An 18,870-nucleotide genomic window follows, 5' to 3' on the forward strand; every position below is an offset into this window, starting at 1 on the left:
TGGGAAATTCTGGGAGATTTGGAATCTGAGCCTTGGAAGGGGAGGATTTGACAAGGGGAGGGACCTCAGTGGGGCTAATGCCATACAGTCCATCCTCCAAAGCAGCCATTTTATCCAGGAGAAAGTCTGGATCGCTCATAGTTCCGGGAGATCTCCAGGTCGCTCCTGGAGGTTAGCAAGCCTACCATATAGTTGACCTCCAGACTGCATAGATCATGTGCCCTGAAGGACATGGCAGTTTAGGAGGGCAAACTGTATGGCATTGTATCCCATCTGAGTCTCTTTCCATTCCCAAATTCTTCCCTCCCCTGGTACTGTCCCTAAATCTCCAGGAATTTCCCACAACTGAGCTGGCCATTCTACTCAACATACTGTTATCTGCATTGGGGAAATGTCCCCTTGAACTGAATGTGTTGTCTTTTCCTTTCCTTTTATCCCTGCAGCTCGAAGCAGTTTCTTGGAGGCTTGGATTTTGATTTCAGGAAATGGCACAGAGAGAGAAGAGGGTTAATCCTTTTTTTTCCCTCACAAAAGGCTCTGTTGCATTCCCCTCCCCTGCATATCGCTGCTCTGAGATATTTGTAAAAAGCCAATCACAGTTTAGTGAATTTAGTGTAAATAAATTTCTGGGTATGTTTCTGGGTATGTTTGGAGCTGGTCTCTTTGAATTTTTGCCTCAGAAATTCTCTTCATTGCCTGAATTTAGAGTTTGCTGGAAAAAATGCTGTGAACTGTGCAGAGCGAGTGTTGCCACTGAGTAGCCTCCATACTTAGTGTTGCCAGCTACAGGTTAGGAGATACCTGGAGATTTGGGAGGGAGGCCTGAAGCAGGTGGGGTTGGGGCTGAGAAACACTTCAGTGGGGTATAATTCCATAGGGTCCACCTTCCAAAGCATCGATTTTCTCCAGGTGAATTGATCCCTGTGGATATTAGTTGTAATCGCAGAAGATCTCTAGCTACCTCTTGGAAGATGGCAACCGTAACCAATCTGGGAGGCTGCAGCCAAAAGACGTGGCTAATCTCCAGCAGCGTTCATTTTAGAAATTAAACATGAGATAACCTTTTTTAAATAATTTCTTGGTCTTGTGTTCTTCTAAATTGTCCTTACATCACTGAGCAGTCCCTACTGTGGAGAAATGTTGATTTTTCTGCTGCAGGAAAGCAGATTTGCAAAGTTTATCCTCTTTAATAATTTGGTAATTGCACATTGCTGGGACTGGAGGTGTGGGGAGGGGCTTGAATAATCAGAGCTTTAGCTGAAGAAAACATTAATTGAATAATGTTGATTTGCTCGTCAAAGTGAGAACACATATTTTTGTCTCTGCAAATGCCGTCCTGTTGGTCCTCTTTCATTGCTGGCATGCAGACGCATGCCGCTTCCCATTTAATCTTGTTTGCCTTGAAATTAAGTTTGTTGCAGCATCCGATTTAAATAACAAATTTGAGCTTTTCTGGTGTTTTTGCTTTTCTAACCATGACATTTCTGACAATTGCAGCCCTTGGAATTATATTTTTGTGGAAATTAAATGTGCAAATGAGCTGAACGGTGATTAAGGCGGGCAATTGGTGTGCAGCCACAGCTCTTGCTGAGAAACTAGTTAACAGTTCTGCTGCACACAGAGAGGCTCCAGACCTACTGTTGGCGCTTCAAAGCAGACTTATTTAGCAGATTTTCCCTGGGATTTTGGAGGGGGTGCAATACGCTGTGCTTTGAAACATCTGTATGCTTCTTAGAACTCACGATTGGCTAATACCCCCTCTAGGAACCTGTGAACCAGTAAACACTACTTCTTTCACCAGTTCCTTGGGGATTTTGCCTATAAGGTGCTGTGTAAAATGGATGTGTACAAAAGTAATGTGCTTTGGAACATACCTTTAGTCAGCTCTTTTTCAGTAGCAAGCTCTCTCATCTGGTCTGGACAAAGTTTTGTTGGGGAAAGCGATCTACCAAGGACTTCATTTTCCACACTGGAAGTCTCTGTATCACAGAGCCATGGTCTGCCCCCCTAATTCCCCTACTGAAATCTCTTCTGCATAGCTATTTCTAGTAAAGGGGCTCTGTGGTTCTTTGAAGCACACCAAGTCTCCTGCTGTAGGCAGCCCTATCTGCTCACCTCTTCTCAGTAAAACCACAGGGGGAAGACATGTGGAAGAGGAATAGCTGTCAGTGTAACACCGCAGTATCACTTCCTGCACAATCCCAGATGCTGCTCTAGGGCTCCCCCAAAACTCTGTGATAAAGCCACAACGTTTGGGGAGGGTCCTCGTGCGTTGGCCTGATGCAATGATGTCACTCCTGGAGTTGGTCTGGGAGTAACATGGTGGTGTCAGAGCAACACCTATTTGCATGTCATGGCTCCTAAATATGATTACCAACCTCCAGGTGGGTCCCAGAGATGTCCTGGAATTGCAACTGATCTCCAAACTACATAGATCAGTTCCTCAGCTTTGGGTGCCAGAGTTTAGAGCATTATATCTTACACTCCCAAGGTTCTTCTCTCAAACATCCAGGAATTTTCCAACTCAAAGTTGAGAACCTCCTTGAGGGTTAACCAGCAATCTTAGTTCTTTTGCTGCTACCCATCTGCAAAGGAATTGTAGGGCTACTGAAGTGAGCCTTTGGATTGCCAATAAAATCACATCATCCCTGAAACTAGGCTATAAAACTACCATTTCACCAAGTCCGATCATTGGCCAGTCTAGCTCAAGCACTGCACGATGACCCTGGCCCATTGTGAACACAGTGAAGCAGGGCTACTTAAGAACTATCTTGCCTTGAAGGAAGAACCATCCTGCCCTGGTGACTAATAAACATAAATAAAAGAATGGAGCCTTGGTGGGCTGCATTCAGCTTGGTGGCTCACAAGCAGGGAAGTGGATAAATGTGCCTTTTTTGTTTTCATTTGTTGCTGTTGTGAAATTTTATCTGTAATCAATAGGGGCGGGCAAAAAAATATTGATATTTTTCAGGTTCAGGTTAGACCCGGAAATTTTTGAACTTCCCCACCAAACGCTGATATTGCATATTGACTTTTTCAGGTTTTCCAGAAAATTTTCAGGTTATTAAACTTGAATCCCAAAATACACCTGCCTTTGGACTCCACGTAGATCTGGGAGGCAGCAAGCAGCTCAGAACTGAACCCGTGCTATCTGCTGCGTTCGAGACCCATGTAGACTTCAGAGGCAGGTGCAGGGTTGATTTTTTTGGCTCTTTTAATGCTGTCGTTGCAGGGGTGAATCCCTCCCAAATACTGACAAGGTATTTTTCGGGGGGGGGGGGGGGGTCTTGTTCTAGTTTTCCAAATGCCCACTAAAAAGTAGCTGAACAATATGGTGCTTTTTTGATACGTTCACTACTTTGGGTCTGGACTTTGAAAACAGGGTTGTAAAATGGAAGGAAGGAATAAAGGCACCCAACATGACTTTTGCACCCCATAGAGTGCATAGGAGGGATTCACAAAAGGGCCTCCTTTTGGTTTTTTTGGGTGTTATCATTGAAAGCCTTTACGTTTCACTCCTATTTGTGGGTTATGTTGCCTATTAATTTGTCTCTCCTATGTCACTAATGCTGTTTTTATTTTTATTTTATTTTTATTTTCGGATTTATATCCTGCCGTATACCTGCAGGAGATACAATCCCAGCATTACCTACAATTTATTCATCATATGTACATTGCATAGCATTTGTAAGCAACTGGTGCAAACCTATTTTGAAAATGATGCAAATTTAACAAGAAAAATTTGGTGGCAAATTCAAGCACGGCACAGCACGAAAATAAAGATTTACACAAGGGAGTAATGGAAACAGAATTAGACATTGCTAGTTAGAGAAGTAGAGAAACTGTGAAATTTGATTGCTGACTGCTGAGAGAATGTAGGGGTGATTTTCTGTTTATCTTCATAGTCACATGGAATTGAGTTTTGAAATTCCAGAGTGTAATATTTCAAAGTACAAGTTCAAGAGAGCTCATACTTTGAATGCTGTCACAATTTTTTTTTAAAAAAAAAAGAACAAATGCAATAGCTGTAATAAACTAGTGCAGTAAGGGAAATGCCTGCTTAACTGTTTCCCTGATGGGCTGATTTCCTGCATGTAGGGATTTAAATGTTGGGGCACATTAACAAATGAGTCCTGAGATGCTTAGGAGAAGGATGGGATATAAACTAAACAAACAAATAAATAAAGGCACCTGAATATTTTAAGTAAATAAAAAATATAATTTTCCTGTCCTCTAGTCCAGGAATCCAGGGGGGATAAGGTAGCATAATCAGTTAAAATGTAATTTAAGAAAACTAAAAGCTGCAGGGCTGCTAAATAAAACCTCTCATTCATTGCTGCCTTGTTCCCCTATTCAACCGCGCCTTCAGTCTAAGATGTGGCAGTCCTTGGTGCTCTGCCGACTCATCTTGTTTCTCTGAAATCTGGTTCTTAGTCTTCTATCACTTAGTCTTCTATTATGAAACAACATTTTGGTCTGCTTACTTGTTATGTTATCAGGTAATATTACTAATTTAGGATATCTGTATACCACCTCAGCAAAGTCCTGCTTGAGTCGGCTTACAATTAAAACGATGTAACAATATTCTTACAATGGGAATAAAAACTATCCATAAAACAGAAGCAATCCACTGATATTGTGCATCAATATCATGGCATTCACTGTGTAGTCATTTCCTTCGTATGTGGAAACGTCCATTACATTTGTTGCAGTCTCAGCTGATCCTCTTGCTTGTATTTTGAATTGACTGGGCAGATATTAGAGACCCAGTCCAACTGGCTTTCTATATAATGTTTTAAAAGTGGTTTTAATAATGGCAGTCACATTTTCTTTGGAAAAATAAAAATGGTTTTATTAGCTGAGCTTTCCAGATTAATCTTTAAGAAGCAATTAGCAGGCCCAGAAGAAGAGTAAACAAGTCATATGCTATTTAGATCGGTCTCTGTTGAAAGTTGGCAAGCAACTGTTACTTTCTTCCTTTTGAGGGTTTAATTATCAGCTGGCCCACTTTTCCAAGGCATTCATTCTGCCCTCGACACTATCGTTCATCTTTTTCCCCTTCTCATAAATATTATTATTTGGGTGTCAATGAAGGGTTTTGCCACAACAAACCTTTATCTTTTTGAATATTGGACTTCACTTATCTACGGTACTGAGGTGGGGTAAGCCTTCTGGCAGTGCCCATATTAATCTTTGTCAGTGTGCATTGCCATTTAGCTGGTCACATTAGGAACTGGATTGGGGAGAGGACAGAAAGAGAGATTGTGGGATTGTGCAAAAAAAGCAGCCTTTTTCTTTTCTCTTATTCTGAGGTTTTTTGGTTCCACAGATTTTCAAAACTAGCACTCATTATTTGTTTGTCTCTTCTACACCATTTTCACGTTATTTTACATCCTTTATACATTCCTTGCTGTTTGTTAGACAGTCATACCAAAATAACATTGGGAAATGTGTTAATTTCCCCAGAAAAAACAACAACTGCAATGTGATGGAAAACAGCATGATAGTCAAATCTCATGGATTTGATGCATGCAAGGGAGAAGTAGAATTTGGAGATGAGGAGACACAGCCAAATCGTAATATTCAGTATCATTCAAGAGGAAAACTTCTCTGCATGAACATCCTAGAACAACAGTGAGTGGCAGAAAATTTAAGAGGGGGGAGGTCACTTGGTTTTTGTGGGGCAACTGCTAGCCCTGTTGGATCTTCTGATATTTCTGTGTGGAAAAGGAGCACAGCCAACACTTTCCCTCAACTGCTCATTACAGGGGCCGTGGGCAAACTGCCTTCCAGAGAAACGTTCCCAAGTCTGATTTTCTCAGTAAAGAAGCCCCAATAAGCTTCTAAAGAAGCCCAGAACATAGTTCTGGAAATCAGTAGTCTAGATCAGTAGTCTTTCTAGACTTGTTGCTAGAGTTGTCAACTTCCAGGTTGAGATCTCCTGGGATTCCAACTGATCCTCCAGCAACAGAGATCAGTTCACCTGGAGAGAATGGACTGGAAGATGGAATCTATGGCACTATACCTCACTGAAGTCCCTCCCTTCCCCATATCCCTCTATCTTCAGTTTCCACCTTGACTGTCTCTAGCTATTTCTCAACTCAGAGCTGGCAACCCCACTTATTGCACTTTGGACCTTTGAAAACAGATAGTGGACACAACGAAAAAATGGATGCTATGGGGGCTGAGGCCACACACAATGATCTCCTATGGTGAAGGCAGCTGTTTCCAAATGAGTCTTCCATGCATATACCAAGGTGATGCCTCTGGGACTCTTCTGAAGTACTTCCTTTTCTAATATAATGAAGGAAAGCCAGGATTGTCTCTTTGCTTTGGGGAAGAAGGAAGAGGGCACCAGGTATATTGGCAGGTGCTGTTGAGCACACAGGTACAGAACTGGAGATCACTGGTAAGGAACATATTTGATTTTTGTGGGAAGATGTGAGGAGTTGCTATGCCTACTTCTCCAGTGGTCTTGTTATAACTGGGATAGGCCTGGGTCAAAGAGTAAAGTGATTTTGACTGGCTGCTTCCCTACACTTCATTAAGCAAACATCATCATTATTTCTGGCACTTTTTAGAGAAATGTGTAGGCACGTGCAGATCCTTGTGGTGAAGGGCTTTCAAGCTTAAATGTTGCCAGAGCAGGGAAGATAAGAGGAGAACTAGGAAAGACATGAGAGATAAATGTGAGAAATGGGTTGCACCCTTGTAGGTTTTCTGCATGCAAAAGATGGAGTGAGGTCCCCTTTGACCTGCTCCCCGCCCCCAAGGCTATGAGGGGTGTTGTGGGCTCCACATGGGCAAACTTGCACATAGGACAGGGCTGTGATATGGAAAGGAACTGGGCAAGATGAACCAGTGGAAAGGCTGATAGGATCCAACCTTAATAAGTTAATTTTAAGGGTTGTTTTTTCAGTTTGGGGTAAAAAGTTTACATGGAAGAAGTGGATTCCCAGAGTTTGTTTGTTAATATTCAAATCAAAATTAATGAGTACTATAAATATAATACATAAAATGGCAAGTACATAACCACTATATACAGTGAAAACATTAATGTTTGCTAACATGTTTATTCACTGAATTCTGAATTCATGGCTTTGCCAAGAATAAGTTATGCTGTGTTAAGCATTTTGTCTTCTATCAAGTATATGATGTTTGGTTCACATATAACTGTCCTTTGATATTTTTTTGTGAGCCTATAGCAAACTTCTTTGGCAGATGAAGGTTAGGAAGATAAGAGAGTCATGCTTGAAATTGATTCCTTTGGCTGCAAATAGACAAGTTTCGTATTTGCCTGAGCTTTTTTGTAGCCAAACTGCCCACCACTCCACATCTTTATTTGGAACCTAGTTCCATTGTGGTCCTTGGGAATTACTTTTATAAGAGTACAAACTTTCTGATATATAAGTATCTGAATACCTTCTATACATATAAACATTTTGCGTGGCTTCACAAACAAATCAAAGGACTCAGAACTGCATTGTGTGTGTGTGTGTGTTTGTGTTTGATTGAAACTGCATAGTCTGTTGCCAACCCTGGCCATTAGATTTTTGAAGAAGGTCCTTCTCTGCCTGAACCAGCTTTTAGCTCTCAGCAAGTTGCTTTCTTCCACTGTTAAAAGAGACTTCTTCTTTTTCTAGTGTCTAAATAAATAAATACCAAAAGACTGTTTCCAGTATACTGGATTCTACCTAAGTTGTTTTTGCCCAGAATGTTGCTGTGAAGAATTACAAAGCTTAAAATAAGAGATTGGCTCCTTCTGAACAGAAAACCTGTTGGACACAGGCTAGCTGTGAGCTCGAAACATCTAACAGAGAGAAGTATTTTGGGTAGCGAGGGAAGAGATGTCGGCCATTATTTTTCACAGGATTGCCCTAGGAAGGTAGCATCTCTGGTAGGGTTGTCAACAGCTACCATTCTTGGCTTGCTTTTTATTGACAAATTACTTTCCTGTTAAGCCATTAATTGTGGAGTTCTGTTCTGTCCAATTTCCTGCCAGTTGTGAGCATCATGAGAGAGTGGGCTGGTGGGTCCTTCTTCGTGACACAGAAAAATTGGCACATTGGTGGAAAACTGGAGAAGCAGAAAGTGGGCAGTTCAAATTGTTAGGGGCAGACAAAGCCACACAATGCAGCCTCACCCAAATCTGCCCCATCTCTCTTATGCCTGGAGCTGCCTCTTACAGCCATGGACACCGTTATGACCACTTTGCACTGTGGTATAGTGATTAGTGTGTCACACTGGGATCTGGGAGAATCCCAGGTTTGAATCCCCACTCTGCCATGGTTGCTGTCTGGGGGCCTTGGGCCGGTCATTCTCAGCCTAACAAACCCCACAGGGTTGTTGTGAAGATAAAATGGAGAACAATGTAAGCCATTTTGGGTAGAAATGAATAAATAATAAATATAATTGAAGGAAGGGACAGACAGAATGTATTAGACAGATGGAAAGAAGCTGCTCCGTGTCGGTAATTCATTTCTTTCAAATCCCTCCTCAAAACCCAGCTTTTCTGTAAAGCTGTTGACTGAGCCCCACCCTACTCAGCTCAACCATTAGCCCAGGGACACAGCTCAGCTGGTTGTTAACTGCCCACCTGTTATTTGACTGTGGTTAAATACTGCCCCTTGTTCCCTGAAACCAAACATGCCACTTTGTAAGTGGCAGATGGTCTCCTCTGTTATTCTCATTTGGTTGGGAAGGGCAGGAAGGGGGCCTGCTTCTTCCCTGAGCTCTGCAAAAAAGCATGAGCGGACCAAGCAGCCGGGTCTCCCCTAGATAACTTCAGGCATCCCCAAGTGGGAAGGATTGATTTGTCACAACAGCCTTGAAACGTTTTTTATGTTGCTGTTATTTTGCTTTTTGTTTTTCTTCCATTTTTTATTTTAAAAAACTTTCTGCAAATGCAATGCAATTTTTTTTTAAGAATTAAGTGTTAATTGCCTCCAACAACAAATATCTCCCTTCTCCCAGCTGAAATTTTCTTGGAAGTTGGGCTTTAAAAAAATAGCAGTACAAACCAGAACATGCACAGAGTGCCCCCTGCCCACATCACCCTTTGTGCCTGGCCTCAGAGCCCCATGCCAGCTCCTTATTCCAGGAAAGATGTATATTTTTTGGCCTTCAAGGGGTAGGCCCATGTGGGCCTGACTGGCCACGGCAGTGACCCCATTTTGTTCCCATTAGGGAAGCAAACTGCCAAAGGTTTTATCTTCTGGGTCTCGTTTAATCAAAGGCTTGATTGGAGCATGCACTCCTGGGTTGCCCCAGTGGCTCTCAATCTATCAGTTTATAATTGCCTCTCGTCTGAAGAGAGGTAGAGCAGCAGAATTAGGTGTGCTGCTCCAGGTAACACACATCCAAGGTCTTCAGCTAATAGAATTTGAAAGGCATGGGGAAGAGAATATGAGTGAGTTGGATTTAATCCCTTCCCTTTCCCCCCCCCCCTCCGGTTTTTCCTGTTAATCATTATTGAGCAACAACATCTTAATCCACAGTGTTGAACACACAGGTTTTGGTAGGACTTCAGGTAGAAAAACAGTGGGATTTTCTACAGATGGCAAAATAGCTTCCTACTCTTGAAATGACCTTGGTTTAGGATACGATTAGATTTGTTGCCCAGCCTGCATTTGGCAGCTCTTACCTAAAGATTCCTCACCTTGTCTTTTTTGTTTGTTTGTTTGTTTGTTTTAAAAACCATCTTTCACTCTAAATAAGGGAGATTCCCTCCTCCATTTTATCACCACTGCAGTCCTGTGAGGACAGTTAGGGTGAGGAGGGGGAGTACAAGAACACAAAGGCTGCAAGCAAACCACACTTTCCCAGGAGTAAGACTTACTGAATAAAATTGGTCTTACACTTGAGGAGACCTGCTTAGGATTGCTCTCAGTGTAGAACAGATCCAGGATTTGAATTTAGGCCTCTTTAGTCCTCATCTAACCACTATTCGATACCATATTGGTTCTCCAGCTAGGATCCTTTCTAAGTCTGAAATCAGGTAAGGGAAGCAGAATTAAAAACATGTTGGGGTATAGTGCTCCTTTCCTTCCCCTCCCCACAACGGACACTTTGTGAGGCAGGTGGGGTTGAGAGAGTTGTGACTAGCCCAAGGTCACCCAGCAGGCTTCATGTGTAGGAGTGGGGAGGACACAAATCCGGTTCACCAGATTAGAGTTCGCTGTTCTCATGGTGGAGAAGTAAAATTCAGAAATGGTTCTAGAGGGTTATCATACATTGCACAACAGGTTAGTTCAAGATGGCATATGCCTTATTGACTTATGTTGATATTTATACCCTGCTTTCCTCCACAATGGGGACCCAAAGTGTCATTCCCCCTCCCTCATTTTATCCTCACACCAACAACTCTGTGAGTTAAGTTAAGCTGAGAGAGAATGACTTGCGCAAACTCAACCAGCTAGCTCCCATAGCTGAAGGGGGGATTCATACCTGGGTCTCCCAGATCACAGTCTAGCACACAGGGTCTCCTTGTATCTGCAAAATAGAGCATGAACTACAAGAGTGCTTCATGCATAAATGTATACATGTTGGTGGAACTACCCACCAATCACAAGCTCAATCCTTTATGCAGCAACCATGGTAAGAGAGGTCCTAAAGAATGAATTATAAGATGAAGATGGTGTGATTTGGCTCCTAATTTGATCATTCATCTCTGAATGGAGAAAGTGTTGCACTCCCTAAACAACAGCAAATTACTGTACATAAACTATAATCAGCCACTGCATGATCTAAGGTTCTGTTTTACCACTCTTAATTGGATGACGCACTCCATGGTCTTTCTCCTCTGTTCTGCCAGCTCGCTCCAGGAAGAGCCATACAACAGAAGTCTCTTATTTTGCAGGCTGCTATGATGGTTATTTACCAAATAAATATAAAAGGTACAAACACACATAATGCTCAGCAAATCACACAATAAATCTAAACTGTATTACTGAAAAGCCACACGGTGACTTAAACTGACCTATACAGAATTTTCACAGTATTCTGTGCATTTCTGGTAAAGAAGAAGAAGAGTTGGGTTTATATCCCCCCTTTCTCTCCTGTAAGGAGACTCAAAGGGGCTTACAAACTCCTTTCCCCTCCACCCTCAAAACAAACACCCTGTGAGGTAGGTCGGGCTAAGAGAGCTCAGAAGAACTGTGACTAGCCTAAGGTCACCCAGCTGCCATATGTTGGAGTAAACAGGCTAATCTGAATTCCCCAGATAAGCCTCCACAGCTCAAGCAGCAGAGCGGGGAACCAAACCGGTTCCTCCAGATTAGAGTACACCTGCTTTTAACCACTACGCCAGAGCAAATGGTCTTTCTGGTTTTGCCTCCTGGAATTAGATGCAGCAGCCTGTATACAACTACACTTCCAAAGACTTAAGGGTGTTAATAAATGGGTGGTGATTTTTTGTGATTGCCCTCCTCCCACCACATAAGAACATAAGAACAAGCCAGCTGGATCAGACCAAAGTCCATCTAGTCCAGCTCTCTGCTACTCGCAGTGGCCCACCAGGTGCCTTTGGGAGCTCACATGCAGGATGTGAACGCAATGGCCTTCTGCGGCTGTTGCTCCCGATCACCTGGTCTGTTAAGGCATTTGCAATCTCAGATCAAGGAGGATCAAGATTGGTAGCCATAAATCGACTTCTCCTCCATAAATCTGTCCAAGCCCCTTTTAAAGCTATCCAGGTTAGTGGGCCATCACCACCTCCTGTGGCAGCATATTCCAAACACTAACCGCCACACGTTAGCTGAAGAAGTGTTTCCTATTAGATCCTAATTCTTCCCCATTTTCAATGAATGCCCCTGGTTCTAGTGACAGAGAGAAGAGAGAAAATTCTCTGTCAACATTTTCACCCCATGCATACTTGTAGACCCCAATCATATCCCCCCTCAGCGCCTCCTCTCCAAACTAAAGAGTCCCAAACGCTGCAGCTCTCCTCATAGGAAGGTGTGCTCCAGTCCCTCAATCATCCTTGTTGCCCTTCTCTCTGCACTTTTTTCTATCTCCTCAATATCCTTTTTGAGATGCAGCCACCAGAACTGGACACAGTACTCCAAGTGGCGAGTCAGCCACTGTTTTACTATAAGGGCATGACAATGCTTTGCAGTTTTATTCTCAACCCCTTTCCTAATTATTCCCAGCATAGAGTTTGCTCTTTTTACAGTTGCCATGCATTGAGTTGACATTTCCCATGGAGACTATCAACTAAAGATTCTTAAAATCCTTCTTTCCGTGAGCCTTGTGTGGCCTTCTGCGGCTGTTGCACTTCCGATCACCTGGTAGCTGTTAAGGCATTTGCAAGCTCAGATCAAGGAGGATCAAGATTGGTAGCCATAAATCGACTTCTCCTCCATAAATCTGTCCAAGCCCCTTTTAAAGCTATCCAGGTTAGTGGCCATCACCACCTCCTGTGGCAGCATATTCCAAACACCAATCCCGTTAGCATTGAAGAAGTGTTTCCTTTATTGTGAAGATCCTAATTCTTCCCCCAGCATTTTCAATTCTGAATGCCCCTGGTTCTAGTATTTGTGAGAAGAGAAGAAAAAATTTTTCTCTCTGTCAGCATTTTCTACCACCATGCATAATTTTGGTAGACTTCAATCCCTTAATCCGTAAACCCTGCAGCGCCTCCTCTCCAAACTAAAGAGTCCCAAACGCTGCAGCTACCTCTCCTCATAGGGAAGGTGCTCCAGTCCCTCAATCATCCTTTTTTTTTTGTTGCCCTTCTCTCTGCACTTTTTTCTATCTCCTCAATATCGCGCTTTTGAGATGCGGTGACCAGGAACTGGACACGTACTCCAAGTGGCGAGAATTCGCTTCCACTGCTTTACTATAAGGGCGGCATGACAATGCTTTGCAGGTTTTATTCTCAATTCCTTTCCTAATGATCCCCAGCATAGAGTTTCCGTCTTTTTTTACAGCTGCCATGCATTGAGGTTTGACATTTCCCATGGAGACTATCAGCTAAAGACACACAAAATCCGCTTTCCCTATGCTGTGACTGATAGCACTGACCCTTGTGAAGCGATGTATGTGAAGTTTGGATTTTTTGCCCCCATGTGCATCACTTTTACATTTTGCTGCATTGAACTGCATTTCTCTGCCATTTCTGAGCCCACTCACCCTGAATTTATCAAAGGTCGAAAGCTTGGAGCTCTTACTAGCAATCCTTTATGTATTCTCACGCACCCTACATAATTTTGGTATCATCTGATCATCTGCAGAACTTACTTTGGCCACCACGCTACCCACCCCTACTTCCAGGTCATTTATGAATAGGTTAAAGAGCACTGGTCCCAAAACGGATCCTTGGGGGACACCACTCCCGACATCTCTCCATTGTGAGAACTTCCCATTTACACCCACTCTTTGCTTCCTGTTTCTCAACCAGTTTTTAATCCATAGGAGGACTTCCCCTCTTATTCCTTCATTTCTGGTTATATATATGCCCCTCAGACTGGCCTCGTCAATAACCAGTTCTCCTAGTCTGTGTATATTTGCTTTCAGCAACAGCACACAGGGCCGTCACACAGCAGGGCAAGCCAAAATCACACTGGCTGCCATTACTTTCCTCAGAGTTGTTATGTTTTGTCACAACAAAGACAAAATAGCTGTTCACTTCAGAAACTCCAAGCTCCAAAAGCCTCACAGATAGATTTTCACAGGGAGTGTCCTCCTCCCTCCTGGTAACATCAAGATATTTCACTCAATCAGTGTGCAGGGTTGCCTCAGGGTTGCCTCAGCCAATCAGGTGGTTTCCCTGTTCCTAAACCTCTATGAGTGTAAACAATAATGGCTCCTGACAGACCTGCACTTATAAAGTCACACTTTCTTCTGTTGTTCATCCCAGCTACCATTAGGTGGTTTTTTTTCCTTTTTTGAGTTATTTGTTGAATTATTGCTTTAATGCTTCATGCTGCAATTCTCTATAGGTCCTATAATCAATGCTTCAAAGATTTTGCACCCCACATTTAAAAACAAACAAACAAAAATGATGAAAATAAACAGGCAAGGGGAAACAGAGTGAGCTCAGTGACATGATAAAATGGTACTGAGGAGGAAGTTCAGGGAAAGCTCAGAGACATGGAAAAGTATAGTAAATGGATTGCACAGCAAGTGAAGATGTTTTGAGGGGAAAAATCATACCAAAGAACTGTTATTAAAAGGGATTCATTTAAAACATCTTGAGCCTGGAGATAAAAACGTTTTTGGCATATAAGGAGGAAAACAATGTGGAACTCTGTGGAGGAAGCATTTTATTTCCTGCCTCAAAACTTTTTAAGAGGTTTGTGCAGAGAGGGCCTCAGCCTAACCTACCTCAAAGGAATGTTGTGGGAATCAAATGGAGGTGAGGAGAATGATATAAGCTCTTTTGGGTCCCCATTGGGGGAAAAGGTAGAGTATAAAAGAAGTAAAATAAGTAAAAATTCAGTTCAACTTTTCAGCTCAGTTGAACTGAAATTCAGTTAAGAACACATATACGAGCTACACTAGAAGGAAGGCCAAGTATTATTGGAGGTATGCCAGACAAAACAAAGAAAGTCTTCACTTGCTGACGAAAGACATTTGTTTTGGTGAGCAGCAGCCCACTTAATTAGGAGCTTGAGGATACATCACCTTGCCTTTGGTGAGCAAGGCTGATGCTTTTAATGTTCAGCTGTGCCTTACCTGAACCCTCAACTGGCAGTTTTTGAAGGATGTTCCTTGCTGAGTGAGGAACACTGGAGCATTCTCCGCTGTGCCAGCAGTGGTGGCATTTTTTTTAATTGCATGGGTTTCCAATAGCTAGCTATTATGGGCTTCAACAGCATCCAGCCTGCAATGTGCTGATAAAAGGGTATAAATAAATAATTGCAGTTTCATGAGGTAGCCAGGAGAAGGTGTCTGAACATCGGGGGAGTGGTAAAAAAGAGTATTTGCCTTTCTGCATTGTTGCTTTGAGTTTTTGTTGCAGATCTTACCTCTTCTTAGACACAGAGCCATCCACCCCTCTTTCTGGGCTGGTGCTCCTTATCTGATAACAAGATTCTCTTTCTGATCAATATTCTTTCCCTTCAGATTTTATTATTGCACTGCCTTCTGGCTGATTGCAAAACTGGTCCACGTGCCCAAAATGACATCGCTTCTCAGCGCTAATCCATTTTGAAAGCGATGGGTCTCTAAATGCAGAGGAAGGAGGAGGACCCTTGTGGGGGAGCAAAAGCGGGTGGAATGATATTGCATTAGCAGGGGTGATGTTTGGCACGTATTGATCCTCTCCTTTCTTGCAGGAACATTTCACGCCGGAATGCAAGTTCAAAGAATCGGTTTTTGAGAATTACTACGTTACTTACTCCTCCATGATCTACAGACAACAGCAGTCCGGGAGAGGCTGGTATTTGGGTCTTAACAAAGAAGGTGAAATCATGAAAGGAAACCATGTGAAGAAAAACAAACCCGCAGCACACTTCCTTCCCAAACCATTAAAAGGTAAAATTGCTTGAACAGAATTTGGCCTGCATGAGAAAGGGGAAGGGATGTCCTTGCCGACTCCGTTCAGTTTTTTCTTTTAAAGCTGATGGTGGAATTACCATTTTTTTACAACTGCCACCATGGCCTGTAATGTGCACAAACTTGATCCTTGTCTCCACCCCCAGTTATCTCAGCAGCAACAGATTTCACAGGGATTCAGTGTGTTTCAGAACTTGCAGAACCTTTTTGACCGAAGTCAGCAGCAACATGAAAGAGTTGAAAGTGTAAACCACTAGCTGCTCTCTCATATGCCACTTTTCATCCTCTCAGAAACTTCTGCCTCAAAAAGGGTGTTATAAACCTAGACGCCATTCCTCTTCTGCATACCTTGCTTCTTCACCCCACTTAGACTCCTACAAGCTAAATTTCGCCCATGGTAGAGTGGAGAGCATACCTTGTCACAAGGAGGACTGGGGAGGGGTAAGAGAAGGCAAAATGTGAGCATTTCAGGGAGGCACCTATGTAAGAAAGGAAGAACCTTGCTGGATCATACCAGAGATCCATGACAGAATCCTTCTGTACTCTGAAAATAAATTCCTTGCACACAGAAAGCTAGATGTGAAAGAGTAAGTCTCTTGCCTAGATCTGATGTGCTGTTTATATGTGTGAAGGTTATGAAACAGACTGGAGGGCTTTCCAGTGTGGGTGTGTGATGGGGCTTTTTGCATTTTTTGCTCCCCATGGCACCAGGAAGCCCTGTTGGAAGTGGCAAAGCAGCACCACCATGGCACCACATCCCACCACCGAAGGCTTTGGATGGGCTGTTATTCTGTTTATTATGGTTGCCTGTTCTTTATGTTATCCTTACACAAACCCTTTCAAGGAGTTTCAGAGGATAGTTGGGTTATCTGCAGTAGAACAGTTAGATTTGAGTCCAGTAGCACCTTAGAGATCATCAAGAGTTTCAGGGTATAAAACTTGAGAGTTAATGCTTCCAGCCTTCCACCATGTCTGATTTTTGAAAGGTTATACCCTGAAAATCTTATTGGTCTCCAAGGTTCTACTGGCCTTGAATCTGACCTTTCAGAGATCTGATGTGGGCCAGAATGGGAGTATGAACTAGGTCTCCCTCATCTAGTGCTGAAATCACTGCACTTTGCTGGCATACAAGAACATTCAAACCACACACGTGCATGTGTGGGTACAGAAATGGATCTTATATTATGACATATATATGTCTTCAGCATGCCCACCTTGTCTTGGAATACTGGAGGAATGGTATACCTCCTTTATCCTTGCCAACTTTCAATCTGAAACCTTTAGTTTCCTGATTCGGTGCAGCTGCCAGAGTCTACCAAGGTACCATGCTGATTCAGTGAAACATATTTGCTTTTTAATGTATATTTTAATGGAAGATCATATATATATGGGCATGCCCACATGGAACACATTGCAGTTATAAGATAACATATGAGATATAGATATATCTCCTGGAAACCTAGAAACTATAACTGGTCCAGAATGCAGCAGCCAAATTGCTGTCAGGGTCTAGCTGACAAAAACATACAAGTGGAGAAATGTATCAGAGACAACTACCCTGGCTGCAGGTCTGTTTCAAAGTTCAGTTCAAGATGCTGGTGATGATCTTTAAAGAAGAAGAAGAGTTTGGATTTATACCCCCCCTTTCTCTCCTGCAGTAGGCTCAAAGGGGCTGACAATCTCCTTGCCCTTCCCCCCTCACATCAAACAACCTGTGAGGTGGGTGGGGCTGAGAGAGCTCCGAAAAGCTTTGACTAGCCCAAGGTCACCCAGCTGGCGTGTGTGGGAGTGTACAGGCTAATCTGAATTCCCCAGATAAGCCTCCACAGCTCAGGTGGCAGAGCTGGGAATCAAACCCGGTTCCTCCAGATTAGATACACAAGCTCTTAACCTCCTATGCCACTGCTGCTCCTCATGACCTGGGACTCACATATTTGAAGAAACATCTCCTTCCATATGTCCTTATTCACCAACTGTGGTTACCAGGCATCCATCTGGTGGCTATCCCATCACTTAGGGTGGCTTGTGTGACATTAATCAGCCCAGGTTTTTTCCATCTTGGTCCCAGCTCTGTGGAATGAGTACCCTGAACAGATGTGGGGCGAGGGAATCCCTGGAGATTTTCAGGAAGCACTGGAAGGCCTGCCTGTTTGCCAAAGCTTTTGAGGGGGCTTAAATGGTAGGAATCTTTTGGGGGAGAGAGGGATTGGGAACCTGCTATTTTATCTTGGGTTTTAGCTAGGGATCTCTGAACTGTTATTGTAAACCAGCTTGAATAAAGAGGACAAGCGGGATACAAAGGTTTTAATAAATAATGAATAAATTACTTTGTTAATGTATGTTTTATTCTTTTGGTCCATGACTGTAATAAATTATTGATTGATTGACCTGCTAAAAGAGGGCAAGCTTTATGCATCCACCAAAGTGGGCTCTAGCAGTCAATGTCGTAGTAACAATCAAATAGAAATCTACCAGAAGCTAACCTGTTCTTCCTTTCTGATTTGTGTCCCCCTGCAGTGGCCATGTACAAAGAACCCTCCCTCCACGATCTTACTGAATTTTCACGATCTGGCAGTGGAACCCCAACAAAAAGCAGAAGCGTCTCAGGAGTCCTAAACGGTGGGAAATCCATGAGCCAAAACGAATCGACGTAGCCAGGTTGAGGGGGGGACAAGTGGAGAGATGCATCAATGGAATTACCTCTGGAATCATGGTCGAACCCTTCCTTAGCAATCAATCATCCAAACGTTCTGGTCCAGACAAGTCACCGAACTTGCATAGGGTCATGTGTCTTACCAACCATTAGACCTGGTTGTTCAAAAAAATTTTTTTTAAAAGAGAAAGATCCAAATAACATAGAATGTGCTTGTTCAATCTTACAAGGATAGTCAAAACAAACATAACTTGTGACATAAAATTGCAGAGAAGACAATATCCATCTCGCTTGCTCCGTCCGTCTGTCTAATCTCACCTATGCTTTGTGGGGGGGAAAAGAAATAATATTAATTAAGAGGCAGAAAATGACCCTTACCGCTGATCTGAATTTGCTTTCTAACCAAGAAAGAAATCCAATCAAAGACTTTTTTTGCTCCTTCAAAAGAAATTTTAACGCTTAACTTTTTTTTTCCTATGTAGCATTAGAGGGCTAACGAACAGAGAACGTAGACTCTGGGGTGTTCCTGGTTTGCCATTTTATATCTCCTAAGGCTTGGTGAAGGGAAAAGCCCCCCAATGTATTCTTTTTAATTTCGGATAGTGAAACTGTTTGATTTCTGTACTCCAATGGATCTTCAAAGCTGTGTCTTTACAAAACAGAAATAATGTTAATTATTAGTAAAACACTGAAAAACAGAAATCAGATTTTGGAGCTGA

At 42.7% G+C, this 18,870-nt stretch overlaps 1 protein-coding gene across 3 annotated transcripts in view; it reads left to right on the forward strand.

Annotated features, from left to right (window-relative positions):
- Window positions 1–18,647, forward strand: part of FGF13 (fibroblast growth factor 13) — a 217,521-nt gene extending 198,874 nt beyond the window's left edge. For all 3 annotated transcript variants that reach the window (XM_048514017.1, XM_048514018.1, XM_048514016.1), the window contains 2 exons: window positions 15,279–15,477; window positions 18,016–18,647. In XM_048514017.1, coding sequence (XP_048369974.1) covers window positions 15,279–15,477; window positions 18,016–18,152 — 336 coding nt within the window. In that variant the 3' untranslated portion in view covers window positions 18,153–18,647. The remainder of the gene's footprint in view (window positions 1–15,278; window positions 15,478–18,015) is intronic.
- Window positions 18,648–18,870: the final 223 nt, after the last annotated feature.

This window comes from Sphaerodactylus townsendi, linkage group LG13, assembly GCF_021028975.2.
Source record: "Sphaerodactylus townsendi isolate TG3544 linkage group LG13, MPM_Stown_v2.3, whole genome shotgun sequence".
NCBI classification, from domain to species: Eukaryota; Metazoa; Chordata; class Lepidosauria; order Squamata; family Sphaerodactylidae; genus Sphaerodactylus; species Sphaerodactylus townsendi.